Here is a 17,670-nt window from a genome sequence, read left to right as displayed (position 1 = left end):
TTGGTGGCAATTTGAGATAATAGTTGAAAACCATAGCACATCATTGAATTGTAAATTGGGTATTAATGGATACTGCAATCTCTTCTTCTTAACAATACTTTGTGTTTAGCCATTTTGGAAAGAAAATAGGGGTTGAGGAAGGCGGAATATAAATAGTTCATATTGAAAATGACACATTATTGCATATGAATTAATGAACAAGGGACGTTAATTAAAATAATTGAATGAGATCTACAAGGTTTAATGAAATACACTTGTACATTGTTTTCTAGTGGAGAGACATATAGGAGAAGGTCAAAACATTTATACTTTTTAAATTTCAGTAGCCAACCCATACTTCGCTGTTTTACTGTGTGACAAACCTATGCATTTGCAGAAGTTGTTTTTCTGATTGCTATTTATAGGGGCTTTTATTCAAATTTAGGGGGCAATTTCCCTTTAAGCCAATAATGATGGCTACAGTGACCAGTGCCCTCAAGTCGTAAATGTTGAGAAGGGAAGTCTGTGTCAAGATAGATGAAAATAATTTCAGTACCTGCTACCTCTCTCTTCCTATGAGATTCCTGTGTTCCATATCAAGAGGTTCAAAAATAGACCACGGACCTGCAGTTTTACGACGCCCTAGTGCAACTATAGTATTAACCCTTGCGGTGCCATCATGTATAAACACTTGTGTATTAAAGAATTGGTTTCAGTCATAGTGCCTTTATACAATTTTCTTCTTGATACTAAAGTTATTTATCTTAACTTTGTTATCAGAGTTTACAGTTCTACTCATTTTTGGGGAAAAAAATGGTACATTTATCTTTGCCCAAGTTTCAGAAGTTTTCATTTAGTTTATCATATCAAAATAACTACTTTGCATCAACTGCACAAATTTTGTCTTGAAGAGTATAGCTCTTGAAGATAATTATTTCTATAACATTTCATTTCCAAACATGTAAGTAAAGGTAAGAAAGAGTAGCATGGTCAATATTTAGTCCAAAGTAATTTCTTCTGACTTTTAATTTTCGAAAATATACTTCATAGCTTTGAGAAAATATGCATGCCTCTCAATAGAGGAGGGCCTGGTTCTGTTCTGATTTCAAAATAATAGAGTCTGTCTATTTTGACAGCTTATCGCAATCTTTTTGTTTTAATTCATCTTGTGACCATGGAGCCCAGCAGAATCAACAGGCCTTTGAAAGCAGTTTATTTCACTTTTATAACATCAGTACCAAACGTGTAATTGGAGGTATCATAGGGAGAAATGTGGTTTGAGTAGACCAGTTTACTAAAGATATTGAAATTTATGGATGCTTCTCTCCTGGGGACCTAGTGACCGAGTTATCGCATTAATTTATCATTTATGAATGAACTACAATTCTTGGTATCCTGTCTTCATCAACTGTTTGTTGCTATGTTGGGCAAGCCTCAGACAAGCTTTCAAGATGTCAAGAACAACCTTTGTTTCAATAGTATGCTTAAAATTTGAATATGTTAGTAGACCAGTCCCCTGAGCCTAAGAGAAGATTTTCTTCATAGTCATAATTTAGAAAATTTTAAGTAAATTTGAGATACATGCATATAAAGGGCTCATCCTAGCAAGGCCTAGTCTTGATGTACAGTCTCTTTACTTCAAGCTTATTGTAATCTGTGTAATAAACCAATGTTTATCTTTGATGCAGGGAGCCAAGCAGAGACTTCAGGCCTGCTGAAGGGAGACTACTTTCTTGAGATTGGAGGTTACAATGTGGCTGGTATCAACAGCAGGGGGATCAAAAATGTTCTCAAGTAAGTCAAAGTTCGAACTTAGTCCTACAATGCATTAATTATGTTTTTAATGACCAGGGGGGTGTGACACAAAGATCCTAAGTTGAACTTATCTCCAAGTTAGACTTAACATTTATGGAAAGCCATTAGCATCTATGAAAACATTTTGTAAAAGTTATTTTAAAAGGCATTAAATGTTGATTCAAATCAATCATATTTTCTATTATCAAAGAGAGTTCATGTTCTTGATGTGGAATTTATAAAAAGTCCAAAATACTTGAATTTTCGCTTTTAAATATATATTTTTTTAAGGCTACGAATGGCTCTCCATAATATTTAGGTCCAACTTAGAGATAAGTTCAACTTAAGATCTTTGTGAAACACCCCCCAGGCCTGATAATTACCCTGATTTTTTCCCAAATTTGTATTTCTTCCCATTTTTGTTGTTGTTGTTTAACCCATTTTTTTTCCCTCCCTATTTTCCCCCTATTTTCCTGATTTTTCCCTATCTTTTCCCAATTTTCTCTTTCAAAAGGGGGAAATTTTTTAAGATTCCATTTTTTTCTTCCCCAAATCCTTTTTTTTTTTTTTACTCCTTGGAATTTTTTTTAGTGCTCACTATCACCCCTGTTATAACCTGTTGGATACAATGTGATTTGGGTATAAGCATTTTTTTTTACAGAGTCCTGCCTGAGTTTTGTTGGGGCTTATTAATCAACTGACCACAGGAAGCAATTCAATGGAAAATAATACAGTTTTTAGTGACATATTGGAAACAAAACCATTTTTAAAGATAAAACCATACACAACAATAAACATACTTAACTGTGCTAGAATCGAGAGCAATGTATGATGTGAGAGAGAATGTCATTTCCTTGCATACTCATTCCTAATGGGTTTGAGCAGCAATGTATGTTTGGTATATAATTGATGTACATGTGTAAGCTTACATATTTTCTAAGCCATCATTATTTCTTTGGCCTTTTTTATTTATTTTTTACTCATCTTAATAATCCAGCTGCTGGATATTGTGCAACACTGTCATTATTTTTATAAATGTAATGCTTCCTGGGAGAAATTTCAATAGTTTGAACATATTTGTGGCTTACACCCAGTAAATAAGATCGATTGATCGATCTGTAATTGAAAAACAAGTCAGAAAAAATCTTGGAACCAGCGGGATTTGAACCTGCCATCTACTGCTTGCCGGGCAGCGACTCTACCAAATTTCTCCCAGGAAGCATTACATTTATAAAAGTTATTGTCCTATGGCGGACTAATGAATATTAATAAGTCAGAATGAATCAGGAGAGCTTGGGTATTTGTTTCTAGTTCATCGTGACTGTGCCATGGACCAGTGATGGCCTGGTGGTAGAGTCGCTGCCCGGCAAGCAGTAGATGGCAGGTTCAAATCCCGCTGGTTCCAAGATTTTTTCTGACTTGTTTTTCAATTACAGATCGATCAATCGATCTTATTTACTGGGTGTAAGCCACAAATATGTTCAAACTACTGTCATTATTCTTCATCTATATACTTTCACTTTATGTAACTGCAGGCAAACAAATAACGAGATTGAAGCCTTAGTGCAGCGTCATTCAGACCCGTCCACCAGACCATGCATCCCACCGCGCCCTTCAAAGCCGAGACGCAAGCTCCGAGATGGGGAGAAGGAGGAGGATATCAAACGCAACCTGCGAAACAGGAGAGTCAAGAGTGTCAAGGCATCTGCAGCCAAAGCGCAGGCCATGATGGAGAAGAGAGGGGTTGTGCTTTCAGTGCCGGCTGGATCCTCCATGACTGCACCGTCCATTGGTCTTGTCCAGAAGCGATTGAAGCGGGAACTCATCGCGACGGTCGCTAGGAGACGAGACCGGATGGTGGTGCTGAGCGAGGAGGATCAGCTCTTGATGGAGGCTGTGTTTCTTGCGGATGAAAAGAAGGAGGAGGGATCTCTAGGAGAGAGGAATGGACCTGAGGGCAGGTGGTCAAGCAGTACAGAGGCCGTTACCACAGAGAGCAGAGATGATGATGTCTTCATGCAACCAGAGAGTGCTTCGTCATCCTCGTCCTCTAGAGAATCTATGGTCAGCTCGATGCGAGATTCCTTCAGTGAGTCGCTGAGAGATTCCGCAAGGATCTCTATCAGGGATTCTATTCCTGAGGGAGCTGGCATCGTCATACCAAGTGTGCAACGAGACTCACCTCGAGAATCCCTGAGGATATCCTCATTGAGAAATTCATTCCAGGAAGCAACCAGGGATGCCTTGAAGAACCCTCCCCAGGATAGTCCTAGAGGATCTGCAAGGAACTCTCTGCAGGATGTGACGAGCATTCCATCCAGAAGCAATTCTGAAGCAAGTAAAGAGTCTGATGATTCCTCTAAAAAGTCAACCACTGTCTATGAGAATGCTTGGATCATGCTGCCAAGGAAGAGCCCCAAGGAAGAAAGCACCATCTATGAAAAAGCCAACTGCTACTGTTCAACCTGTCCTCCCGTTCCTCCAAGATCACCTATCAGGAAACTGTCTGATGATTTCACTCAACAGATCATTGTTCAGCCTAAGCTGCCCAAGAGATGGAGTCCTGATGGTGAGGCTACACTGACTGACAATGTACAAGATGGTGGAAAGATGCCCCAGAGTGAACGCACACTGGCCAAGTCCAGTATGTCCCTGAATGAACTTGATGGAAGCATGAACAGTTCCATGAAATCTTCTGTGTCAGAAAGGCAGCTGTCCAAACCACCAGCCGTTGCAAAGCGTAAAGGGAGTCTACCCCAACTACGGATATCCGGTTCCTATGAGAAGCACCTTTCAGCATCTTCCGTGGCAATTGGGGAGCTGGACAGCCCACTGAAATCATCACAGTCCGATAGAAACCTGGCTAAACCTCCCGTAGTTGCACCTCGCAAAACTAGTTTGCCCCAGCTGATGAAAGCAAGCTCGCATGACAATCACTTTAGCTCATCGACTATGACCATCGGGGAACTTGATGAGACTGTTACAAGGAAGGACTTGAAGGCCTCATGGTCTGAAAAGCAACTTGCAAGATCTCCTCCAAAAACAGTTCGTAAAAGCAGTTTACCCCAGCTGTTCAAGTCAAGCTCTTATGAAGGGCAGCTTCAATCATCTACTATGTCCATTGGGGAACTTGATGAGACTGTTACAAGGAAGGACTTGAAGGCCACATGGTCTGAAAGGCAACTTGCAAGATCTCCTCCAAAAACAGTTCGTAAAAGCAGTTTACCCCAGCTGTTCAAGTCAAGCTCTTACGAAGGGCAGCTTCAATCATCTACTATGTCCATTGGGGAACTTGATGAGACTGTTACAAGGAAGGACTTGAAGGCCACATGGTCTGAAAGGCAACTTGCAAGATCTCCTCCAAAAACAGTTCGTAAAAGCAGTTTACCCCAGCTGTTCAAGTCAAGCTCTTACCATGGGCAGCTTGAATCATCGACTATGTCCATTGGGGAACTAGATGAGACTGTTACAAGGAAGGACTTGAAGGCCCCATGGTCTGAAAGGCAACTTGCAAGATCTCCTCCAAAAACAGTTCGTAAAAGCAGTTTACCCCAGCTGTTCAAGTCAAGCTCTTACGATGGGCAGCTTGAATCATCTACTATGTCCATTGGGGAACTTGATGAGACTGTTACAAGGAAGGACTTGAAGGCCTCATGGTCTGAAAGGCAACTTGCAAGATCTCCTCCAAAAACAGTACGTAAAAACAGTTCACCCCAGCTGTTCAAGTCAAGCTCTTACGATGGGCAGCTTGCATCATCTACTATTTCCAATGGGGAACTGGGTGGGCAGAGTCCTGTTAAGCCAAAGCCACGTATCGCAGAGCGGCAACTGGCCAAAGTGGCACCATTCAAACGAGAGACATTCAGGAGCAAGTCTGAAGATGTCCTTGATGGCAACACCTTCCGTGAGCCTCGTGCTGCATCTGACGACCTCTACGCTAATCAGCACATCATGAAGAAAGGGAAGAGCCAGTCCTTTGCTGCGATGTCACGCTCACTCCGCCGCGACAAGGCCAAGGCGAAACCTCCTGTGCCCCCGAGACATTATGTCAATGAAAGGATGGGAGGTCGTCCTGGGGAGAATTCTAATGGAATGAGTACTCGTAGCATCCCTGATGATTACCGTGGCGATGAGGATGAAGAGGATGGAAGCACCAGGATGAGATGCTCCTTTGCCCAGTTTGGAAGGATGGAGGAGGTGCTTTTTACCAAAGGAATAGAGGTAGTGTTTCATTTCATTTTTACTGTTCTTTATTGGGACCTTACATTAGTTTGTCGTTCATATTTCCATACACTTTTTATACAAACTTAAGCTCTTTTTCATATCCTTCTTTGTCCAGCCCACTGTACACAGTACAATCAGGCTGCAATTCTGTAATTTGACTTTGGAAGAACTTGCAATAGAATTAATAAATTTAATTATCACTGAAAAAGTTCCTAATTAATCAACTGGAGTGAAAAAGAGATAAAATCAGAATAATCCTCTTTATTTATTAACATTAGACCATCCTGGTATCGGTCATATAACATTTTCTCATTTTCTCACAACTAGTTGTTATGTTCTCATTTGTCTTTTCCATATAGCCCTTTCCACTTGGTCCACCTGATCGAGACCTAGTCCATGCAGGGAGACTATTCTATTTCAACAGACGCAAAAAATTCAGAGAGGTAAGTCATCCATACTCTAACTCTCACATCTTAGACTACTCATAGAAATGAAAGTTCACAAGTGCATCATGCTGGTATTAATGAAGGTTTAAAATCTGCAAAACAAGTCAGATGAAATTCACGGGAATTTCTAAATGCTTTTTGGTCGTGATAAAAAACCAGTATGTTTTTACCCTGTCAAGAATGCATTCAGCAGGATTAACATTCACTTCTAGCGCTTAGAAACTTTGGTGGTAAGCTAGTTGGGTTAAGAGGGTGAGGGTAGGTAGGGGGGGGGGGGAGGGGTGCAAGTCAGGACAACCTGTGACAAGGGGATTCTTTTTTACTCATATTCTCATACCATTACTTTTTTTTTATGGAGGGGGAGGTCAAATTTTTGTTTGTAAAAGGGGCGGGGGGACTCTTTTTTTCTACTCAGAACATACTTAATATATGCCATTTGCTGCTGGTATGTAGTCCTCTGGCCCATGGCAATAGTTAAGCTTTATCTTTTATAACACAGACTTATTCCTTTTTACTGTCAGGTCCTGGTCCTTCTCTTCAATGATGCTATCGTGATTGCTCGCTCCCAGCATCAAGATGGCCGCCTACGCGTGATCTTCCCTCATCTCCTTATCCTGAACATCAGTCTGCTCAACTTTAATTGTGAAAATGGTGGGTATCAAAAGGATTTTAAATGAGATTTTTAGCCATAAATAAATAATTGGGATAGTAAATATTATTATTTGGCTTTCACTGTAGAAGAACGATAAAGAGAATATTGCTTTCAGTCCTAGCTTATGTACCTTGGTACTTATGTCCTTTAGCAAGACACTAATCTACATTTGTCACTCTAGTTCAAGTTCAAGTTAGTTTGTTTACACTTATCATTAGAAATACAGCATACAATAGTCACATTTACAAATACAGAATAAACATACATAAATATCATACATCCAAACAAAAAACATAACACAATGAGAGTGAAGGGATGAGCTAAAAAGGAGTACTGGTATATTCCTTATGCAAGAGTCCATCCCTCGTATATAATATTAATAATATTCAAATTAAATGAGAGTGCAGCAAAGTTTCTTCTACATGTGAATATCTCCAACTTGGCAATTTGGATCTTGAAAAAGGCTTCTCAATTTAAAAATTAGGAATGTGAGAACAAATTGCTTGAAACCAATTTCTTTGGCCTCATGGTTATCCCTCGCACTAACAGGAGGCTTTCCTTTTCAGACCAATTTTCATGGTTTGACCGAAAAGTTAGTGATGACCACTAAAAGATCACTCTATTGAGTCTGTCTTCATTCTGTAACTATAGCTTCAGACTTTAATACTAAATAGATCTCACCAAGAGAGGGCTCTATCACTCTTTGCAGGTGCTATACTGTATTAATCAACTTGGGCAATCATGTCATGCTGCAGTGCTCTGTTCTTGTCCTTTTTCAATTAAATTCACCTCATTTTTTTTTTATCTCAAACTGTAGCATTCTGCTTCTTCCCCCTTTTGTATTTTCTTCTGTTTTAGCAATCACACAAAGTATATTTATCATTATACACTTCTTTACACTTCTTTGTCATGTATAATTCTGCTGTTTATTGTTCAACCTATGGACAAAGAATGGCTGTTGTATGACAGATCAATCGTTAAATTCAAATTTGATATTTTCTTCTTCCTGCCAATTTTCCATTGACTGCCAGATTGATAAATCCTCCTTTTAGCAACAAAAAAAAAAAGTCAAATACAGTAACATCCTTGCCTTTTTCAAATGATTTTTACATTGTCTGATTCCAGTTGACAGAATGAATGCTCAGTACATGAAACTTTTCAAAATTTCAAAGTTTTCAGGTTATTGCACTTTGCTTTGATCTTCCCTTTTTTCTTATTCCCCTCAATACATCCCATCATTGAAAGATTGATCAAGTATCTGTATCTTGTTGAAAGTTTTTGTAAAACGGTCAGCATCCTTCATGAAAAGAAGAGATTAAAGAAAAATGAATTACTTAATCTGAATGCAGGGAAAGTCATGTTTTGTTTTCCTCAAAATATAGTTTTATTATTAGAAATCAATATCACCTTTAATCTTGGTAAGGTCATTAGAACTTGATATTTCCTTCAACCCTGGTAATTCTGCGGAGTAAATCACCCATGTTTTTTTTTTCAAGTTAAGTGCATTGCACTTGTCAAAAGAAGGAACATCTGCCTTGTTTGGTGATGAAAACTCCTTCATTTTTCCTCTATGACGTGTAGACGCTTTGAATAATATATTCGGGTCACATTTTCAATCATTACAAACGGAATCCATGTGACTAATTATTAATATTCCACTTCCAAGAATATTAATAATCAAGTGCGTTATGAAAATTTATATGAAATTTTCCTATCGTACAGAGTAATAACAAGCCTGCCTCAGGATTAAGGGCTAGTCACACATGACATGAGCTTTAACGATAATGATAACGACACTTCGGTCTATGTACGTGTAGAAAATATGTAAAATGTGGAAGATGGGTACTGAGGACCCTAATCTCTTAATACAATGAGCACCATACATAAATAACAGATTTATTGTCATTGTTATCGTCATATACATGTATAACCAGTCCTTGAGTTTAGGAAACTGTCTTTTTGAGTAATAAAATATGTTAACCCATTGGATAGGACTTTAGATTGAAAATTCCCGATGCTATACAGCAGGACTCGACACTAACAGGGATAGGGTGTACAGAGGCCCTCCAAACTTCACTCTAGATTTCCACATTTTCAAGATATCACAATGGGCCCATCGCTCCTGATTCTCAAAAATTCTGAGTCTTGACTGCCAATTGAAAATTAAGAGTGGATCCCTGGGCCCTGTCTTACAAAGAGTTGATCCAGATCAATCGCAAGTCCTCCAATCAATCGCAAGTTTGCAGTCTCCTATCTCTCATGTTGTGATTGATATCAACTCTTTGTAAGACGGGGCCCTGCATATTGGATTTACAATCCATCTGGTTGGATGTATTGCTGGCAAACGAACCTGAATTCCTATTTATCAATTGTTCTCTTCTCCTACCATTAACAGCTCGTGAGTTTCACATCACACCCGTGCTGTCCTCTGGTGGTCATGATGCAGCCTGCCATAAGGGTGCCATGGTGTTCCGAGCTCCTTCGGTCAAGCTGAAGAGGTCGTGGCAGAGGGTCTTGACCCAACAGGCAATGGCAGTGAAGTACACCAGCCTTGGAAAGGTAGGATGGTGGTGATGAGGATGATAGTGGCGGTGGTGGTGGTGGTGGTGGTGGTGATGATGGTGGTGGTGATGGTGGTGGTGATGATGGTGATGGTTGTGATGGTGGTGATGATGGTGGTGATAGTGCTGGTGGTGATGATGATAGTGGTGATGGTGTTAATAGTGATGGTAGTGTTAGTAGTAGTGGTGGGGACGATGATGGTGGTGGTGGTGGTGTTAATAGTGGTGGTAGTGTTAGTAGTGGTGGTGGTGACGATGGTGGTAATGGTGGTGGTGGTGGTGATGATGACAATAGTGATGAGGAAGATGACTGGGATGATAATGATGATGATGATGGCAATGAGGATGTTAATGATAGGAGGAGGGTTACATTGGTAGTTGTGGTGGAAATTTCCATTTTGATGGTAAAAAAGATGATGCAGATGTGGTTATCTAGCTTTTTAAAGGTTACAGCTGGAGGGATTTCTCCTGATTGGCCAATTTTTGTGTTGTTGGATTGTACCTCACAAGTCCTTTTTGGTTATTTCCTACAACTCTCAACTTGGTTCTACGTTTTGAATCATAACTTGAGTGCAACTTGCCGCTTCTAACTGTATTGTAATGCAAAATTCATGCAATTCACTATACAGTGTATATTATTCAATGGTATCTTAAGTGTAAAAAATACAACCCATGACTTGATTGTAATATACAATACTTCCCTTAATTGTATGTACCTTACAAATCAAAATTGATTTTAACTTACATTTCATAACTCAACTACAATTTGAACTCCTAAATTGATAGTAACAAGCTCAAAACTATTTCTGCAATGGAGGTGTAAATTTAAGATGCCTAAGAAAACTACAGTATAAGCATCTGCATGAGGTTGGGTGAACTAGACATTGTTTTATAAATACAAGTGCTGAAAATCAGTTTCTTAGAAACCAACTTGCCATATACATACCACTTACCAGTAACCACAAAAACAGGCAAGTGCATGTACTACGTGCATTATTTAACAAATCTTGCACCTGGCGTGATATTCAATTTTTCTTCATTTGAGATGGTATCACTTTCCTCATGACCTGTTTCTTCAGTAGTTCACAACTTTCATTCCAAGCTCAGTGACCGCAGTCTCCATTACATTAAAACCCTTACGATCTATTACATCAGTGATGTAAGGGTGATGTAGAAAGAAGTCAAACATAACCTGTTTTTTTTGCAATAAAAAATGCATGCTTTCCAAGTGTGAATGTCGGGCAATTTCAGCTGTCTTGCGCTCTGCTTGGTCTTGCGAGATACTTAAATGTTACAGTGTCAGTGGCCTCTTAAATAATCCATATATCAATTTATATCATCAGTGCCATATGGTTTCCCCACAAGGTGATTTTCCCTGAAAATTAATCATGTGGTATGTCATAAACAATGTCAATGCTCTGGGAATCCTTTTTATCCAGACTTGTTCCGCATCTCTCCACCACTTTCCTGCAGTAGTCGACTCGATACCCATGGGTAATTTGCCAAAATCAATCTAGACTCTGTCGAGACTTGTTCTCTATGCATCATTCTTGACATGTTGTAGGTGGACTGCACTGAGTGGGTTCACTTTTTTTTCAAAGAGCCCTGTTCATACTCGATTCTGAAGTAGGTTGGGTCTAGACTCGATGCTGACCTGTAACAATGTTTGAGTACAAGAATGTGATGTACAAAAATATAGGTACAAATGACCAAAGAGAGAGATAGAGAGAGAGAGAGAGAGGGAGAGGAGAGAGAGAGAGAGAGAGAGAGAGAGAGAGAGAGGGAGACAGAGAGAGAGAGAGAGAGACGGAGAGAGACAGACAGAGAGAGAGACAGAGAGAAAGACAGAGAGAGAGACACACCCACAGAGAGAGAGAGAGAGAGAAAGGAAGGATGTATGAGGGGTTTTCCCTCTTTTCCTTGTGTAGGAAGTTTTCCTTCTCGTATTCCCCTCCTCTTTTTTCCCCTTAATGTATCTCTCTTTATTTTACTGTTCAATAGGGAATGCACCATATGCCCCCCCCCCCCACCACCCTGCACTATTCCCCTTGTGCTGGGTGTCCAAAACAGTTTATCTTTCTCCACTCATGTCAATAACTGCCCCAGTATTGCTATTGATTGTAACGGCTTGCCCAACCTTATGAATTGTGAATCTGATCATTGTTATTTATAAAGTCAAACCATTCCAATTAGGTTATTGGAACAGTACATGACCACAATAGGAAGATATGTTTAACCCCTTCCATGCCACTGATTTTTACAAACTATTGCTGTGAAAGGAACACAATGAAAACAAGAAAAAGTCTTTTTGCAAGCTCCGCAATGACTGCCCATATATATCTGACACCACAGTCATGATTGTAGCCAGTAATATAGTGACCACTGTAGACAAAAAGCCTTTGTATGGCGTTTGCCATTTATGGAGGTTTAAACAAATTCTATTCATGTAGGAAACCTTAAGCCTTTTGTGTATCACCATTCAATTCAAATAATTTATTTCCAAATTCCAACATCAATTAGAACAATGTGTTAAAAAAAGTCAATGGGCAATAAAAACATTACACAACTATGACATTTCAATCAAATGTTTAAGAAGATAAAAAACAAGACAATTGTAGTATTCAATGAGAAACAAGGTGAAGAAAGGGGAAAAGTTGATCGTAATGCATTAATACCAAAAAGAAGTCAATGAAAACTCTGAATGAAAAAAAAAGTATCAGTGTTTGTTTCATTTGTCTCATGCAGAAATACCGTGTCCATGGCAGTGCTCAAGCACTTGATTGTTTTCTTGCGTTTGTGATATCAGCCTTCCCCTTGTAAACCATTTGACCACTCTTCCCCTTCAGAGCAGAAAGAGATTTATCAATCTGTAAGATAAGACGGTGCTTGTGAACTCGTTTGAAGGATGGTTTATTTTTCAGACTTACGGCGGCACCGGGATTGTTGATACTTTTTGATTAATCGTCAGGATTTCTGTTTACCTGTTTATACATCTTCTTGCAATGGTCTGATATGCCGATTACCGGGTGGGTGGGTTTAGACTCCCTGTCCAGACTCTTTGATGATGTGCAGGGCATCCATGGATAATCCAGGATAAGATATTGTAGATTGAGAGAGGGGGTGGAGGGAGGGAGAGAAAGGGAGAGAGGAAGAGAATGAGGGAGGGAGAGGGTAGAGAGAGAGAGAGAGAGAGTGAGAAATTGAAAGAGAAACATGGAGAGAGATAGAGCAAGGGGTAAAGAGAGAGAGAGAGAGAGAGAGAGAGAAAGAAAGAGAGAGAGAGAGAAAGAAACAGAGAGAGAGAAAGAAAGAGAGAGAGACAGGGAAAGAGAGAAGGAGAAAGGGGGTGTGTGTGTGAGAGAGAGAGAGAAAGAGAGAGAGAGAGAGGAGGAAAAGGGGGGGGGGGGTGTGAGAGAGAGAGAGAGAGAGAGAGAGACTGCAGAAACATGTGGTTCCTGAGCTCCTCATGATTAAGAAAAGATGGGGGTTAAAAACAGGATTTGGTATTATGGACAACAACAAAAAAATCACCAACCCTGTGATTTTGATCACTCCATTATAAAAGTGAGAAAAGTGGGCAATTGTGATGTCACAGCATTGCCAATTTGATGATCATATACAGCCTTATTCAAATTTAATTTTAAAAATGACAGGATTTGATAAAAAATGTAAGATAGCAGAGTAGTGATCAGAGGAAGATTAAGGAAATCAATTATGAGAACTCAGTAGTCAGTAGGTTAAGCAATGTAATTTGTACCGCGTTTTTGATACAGGAAGATAAAAATAATGAATACATTACCCATCGAATCTGAACAATTACGTTTGCGTACGTCAGTGAACACAAACAACACGTGTGCCACAATACCGGGAGGGCGTGTACGCACACGTCCAAATCCCTTTAGTTTTGGGGCTATTGTTTGGATTGTCAATATAATTGACACCTCTCGTGGCTCTGACGCCAAATGTTAATCTATGCTAGCAAAATATTTCATTTCCTTTCCCCTGGAAAAAGCTGAAAACATCCCCGGAACATGCAATTAACATGTTGCCGGGAACCACCACCGGCGAATCTTCGTGGAATGAGGGCTGATGTGAAGCACATCCTAATCGATGGTGTCTATTTAGACGATCAAAGCTTGTGTTAGCGAGTGGAGAGTTGATGAGGCTTTTACACATTAAAGGTGGTAATGCATTGTGTGATTTTGATGAAATGCATGGTGATTACCTCAAACACGCATATTTATGAATACATGGGACAGCATGATCTGTTACAGAATGGAAAGTTGGAATCTTACAAAATCCACCAATAAAAAAGACATATTTGATAGAAAATGTAAGCAGAGGAAGATTGAAAAAACAAGTTTGTATTCTTGAACAATAGAAAAAGTAACCCCATATGAGCCTGAGTACGTTTGCCTGTTAGGTGATTGATGAGGATTTATTTCATTCATTCATTTCTATTGCACCAAGTTTATATTGGGTTTTAATTGCATGTACTTTGAGATTCTGCGACTGATTTTGTACTGGTCCAATCAGCAATTTCCAATTACAATGATTTACCTGGCTTATGGGTTGGTTGTACTGGTCTGGGGATATTGGGCAAATGGGTTAATTAGGGGCTCTTTTTTGTTGTCTTTTTGCTTTTAATGTTTTAAGGACTTCAATTATAATCATTTCTACTTTTCTAGAAGATATATGAACCTTTACCCTGCACATGCACACTTCTGTAGGTGCAATTTAAACAACTTCAAAGTCGCCTTCATGCATGCGTTTCTTCATCCTTTTCATGAGCTCATTTTATTAGTCTCATATTTGACCTACATACATTGTACATGGGTTATGGAATAATATCTCTACCACTTTTTTCAAGCTATATTTACCCCAAAATTCAATTAGAAACCCATGTGACTTTGACTAACGATGTCACTGGTGACCCAATTCTTCTTGATTACATCGTCTCAGGAAAAGTTCACTTCCTAATACATGACATCAGGGAATTCTTGAAATCTTTCATTTTCGGTATTAAACTCATTTCTAGCTTCTCCCTATTACACACAATAGCATTGATGCATTGAGAACTACTCTTCAGGGCATTGCATGTTAATGTCCTTTAATGTGCATGCTTCAACTACATCTATCAGTTGAGTAGCCATTAATTAATTTCAGCTTTTCCCGCCAACCCCCACCCTTTTAAATTGGCTGTGACCTTTGATGAACTTTACCATCAGCCGTGCCCGCCGCCAGACCGACTGTCCAAATTCATCAAAACACAATAAATTCCGGAGACAAATTTGCCCCCGCCGACTTTGTGTTTAGCCGTGGTGCTAATACCGGCGTGATTATAGCCAAAGATGCGAGAGAGGCAATATTAATAATGTCAACTCTGGTCGTGCCGGAGTGGTGATGAGCTCCATGGAGAGCGATGATGCAAGCTCGGGGTTTGACCTTTGCCAGCTAGCTCCAAAGTGCTGCTCTTGCATTGTTAAAAAGCAATTTTCGTGATGAAGATCGGATCTTCGGCATGATCGCGGAGAGAGAAAGAAAGACGGTTGGGAGGAGGTGGTACGTGTGTGAGTGTCGTAAAAACAAAAGGATGGATGCCCAGGCATGAAGCGAAGAATCTATTGAAGCACTTGTAAATGTTTGTATCCATTTGTTGATCAGGCGTATGTGTTGAAATATTGATATGACACTGTTTGAGGGGATTGGTGAATGGGTCAATGGAAATGGTGGATTCATGGTGGTCAGTGAATTCTATGTATCAATTGTAGAGTGAGAGAGAGAGAGAGTGGGGGGGGGGGGGGAGGGGGTAAGGGGAGAATGAAAAGTAGAATGATTGAAAAAGATAGAAAAGGGATAAAGAACGAGAGAGAGAGTGAGAGAGAGAGAGAGAGAGAGAGAGAGAGAGATAGTGAGTGGGGAGAGAAAAAATAGAGGGAGAAAGAAAAGTAGACTGATATACTGTAGAAGAGGAGTGAACAAACCAGTGAAGAAATGAGAACTTGTCAAAGACAGAACAATATCTAATTTTGAAATCTATTACCTGATTTTTACCTCATTTTATCATTTTCTTGTAAGTTGTATTGATCAGTATTCATTCTTCAATTCCTTACTTTACCACATGGCATTTTTCAAGTGCTCTTTACCAGGTGAACTTTCCTTTCATTGGTAATTCAATTTGTCAAACAAGTATTCTTATTGAATATCATCCTTGAAATCATGCAACTTGAAGTCAAGAAAGAAATATTGATAATGTTTATGTAGACAAAAATAATTGAATACCTTACATTGTGTGTGAGACAGAAGTAGTCAACACAATACAGTGGTCCATGAACATTGAATTTCTCTGCAAGACACTTGAAAAACCGCCCCTCGCTTGAATATGATGACCTTTTCCACGTCCTAAAAGGAAAATAGCACTTCTATTTTTCTTGGACGGTAATAACGAGATTACAGGAATATTGCAATTAATCTAATGCGTTGGCTAGCCTTTCTGCTCTGAAAGCAATTTGTTGATTTTGCCCATAAGGTAATAGATGATCAAAAGCAGCGAACTGACAGAGGAGAGAAAAACTTGATATCATCTGCGTATGTTTTTCCATATCAAAATGAGAACCATGAAATGCAATCTGGTGTATGACAATGAAATTCAGATTTGTACTTTGAGATTATGATATTCATTTTCATATCATCTTCTGAAATGTTATATTTCGAAAATGATAATTATAATCATATCTTCCAATTTTTCTTTTTAAAAGTTGTAATATTTATACCTACTGAAATTATATTTTTGAAATGTTCAATAAGTCCATATTTTTAAGGTTAAGTCTTGTTGGAAGGGTGTATCAAATCTATTAGAATGGGCTTTCCATTATGCTATTTCTTATTCATATTTCTGATAGAAAGGGGGAAAAAATCCACCCCATGAACCTTGAGCTTTTTTTGCACTATACGCATAGAATAACAATCAACATTACCCTAATCCTTCATTCCATTTACAACGAGGGGAGAGTTTAAGCTTACATGAATGATAAGAAATCAGAGAGACTAAGAAGATCTTTTGATAGTAGATGGTGTATTCTAGAAGATATTGCTGAGGGCGATGGAAAGTTATCTTGGAATTATCATCTCTCTGCTTTTTGCTATCAATGGCTGAGAATCCTACGATGCACTCTGATGTTAGTCTGCAAAAGTAGACAGCATTGTGATATATCCAAGTAACGATCTGAATTTGCCTGTGTTTGGAGCCAGAAGGGCGCTAAGTCTGTGTTAAGGATACATAAATAGTCTTGGAGTTATCATCACTCTGCTCTTTGCTATCGATGACGAGGATGCACTTTGGTAGTAGTCTGCAAAAGGAGACATTGTTTTGGTATCTTCAAGCAGTTATTTGACATTGGTCTGCAAAACATTACACTAGACTAGTAGACATAAATTGGTCAGACATGGAATTGCCTCATGTATGTAGGGCAGTATTATGACCACTAACTATTTTTACAGTGTATTGGGCTATAATTAGCCACACTTTTTCTAGAGAGTGGTTTCACTTAATTTCATGTTATATATTTCGGTTGTCTTGCTGTCTACATCGCTTTAGTTTGATTTCGCTTCCTTCCTTCCTTCCCCCTCTTTAAAGTTTCTTAGCCTACTCACTCTTATTTTCAGTCACCTCTTTTACTCCCACCCCTCCCCCTCCTCTGCCCACCCCTGCCCACCCCTGCCCCCTCCTCCTCCTCCCCCTCTTCCTCCCCCTCCTCCCCCCTCCTCCTACCCTCCCTCTCCACCCCTCCTCCCCCTTCCTACGCCCATGACTACTGTCCTCCTCCTTCATCCGTTCTCTTTCAATCCCATAGACATGCTTCAGACACAGAGATGCAAGCTAGGCCGGCGCTTCACTCTGTGCAAATTAAAACTGCCACAAGGAGGTTGGTGTATTTATTTTAAGCCCTCCTGTAGGCCTGAGACGGGTAATAAAAGACTTACTACGAAGGAGAAGAAGAAGAAGAAGAAGAGG

At 39.5% G+C, this 17,670-nt stretch overlaps 1 protein-coding gene across 1 annotated transcript in view; it reads left to right on the top strand.

The window, feature by feature from the left end:
• Nucleotides 1-9,717, top strand: part of LOC105446983 — a 51,619-nt gene extending 41,902 nt beyond the window's left edge. Inside the window, exons 10-14 of the mRNA XM_030997348.1 lie at nt 1,668-1,773; nt 3,309-5,994; nt 6,357-6,440; nt 6,965-7,094; nt 9,491-9,717. Coding sequence (XP_030853208.1) covers nt 1,668-1,773; nt 3,309-5,994; nt 6,357-6,440; nt 6,965-7,094; nt 9,491-9,669 — 3,185 coding nt within the window. The 3' untranslated portion in view covers nt 9,670-9,717. The remainder of the gene's footprint in view (nt 1-1,667; nt 1,774-3,308; nt 5,995-6,356; nt 6,441-6,964; nt 7,095-9,490) is intronic.
• Nucleotides 9,718-17,670: the final 7,953 nt, after the last annotated feature.

The sequence above is a fragment of the Strongylocentrotus purpuratus genome, unplaced genomic scaffold (assembly GCF_000002235.5).
Source record: "Strongylocentrotus purpuratus isolate Spur 01 unplaced genomic scaffold, Spur_5.0 spur5_scaffold_4, whole genome shotgun sequence".
Lineage (NCBI taxonomy): Eukaryota > Metazoa > Echinodermata > Echinoidea > Camarodonta > Strongylocentrotidae > Strongylocentrotus > Strongylocentrotus purpuratus.
Note: the sequence above shows the minus strand (reverse complement) of the source record. Positions and strands in the feature narration are given on the sequence as shown.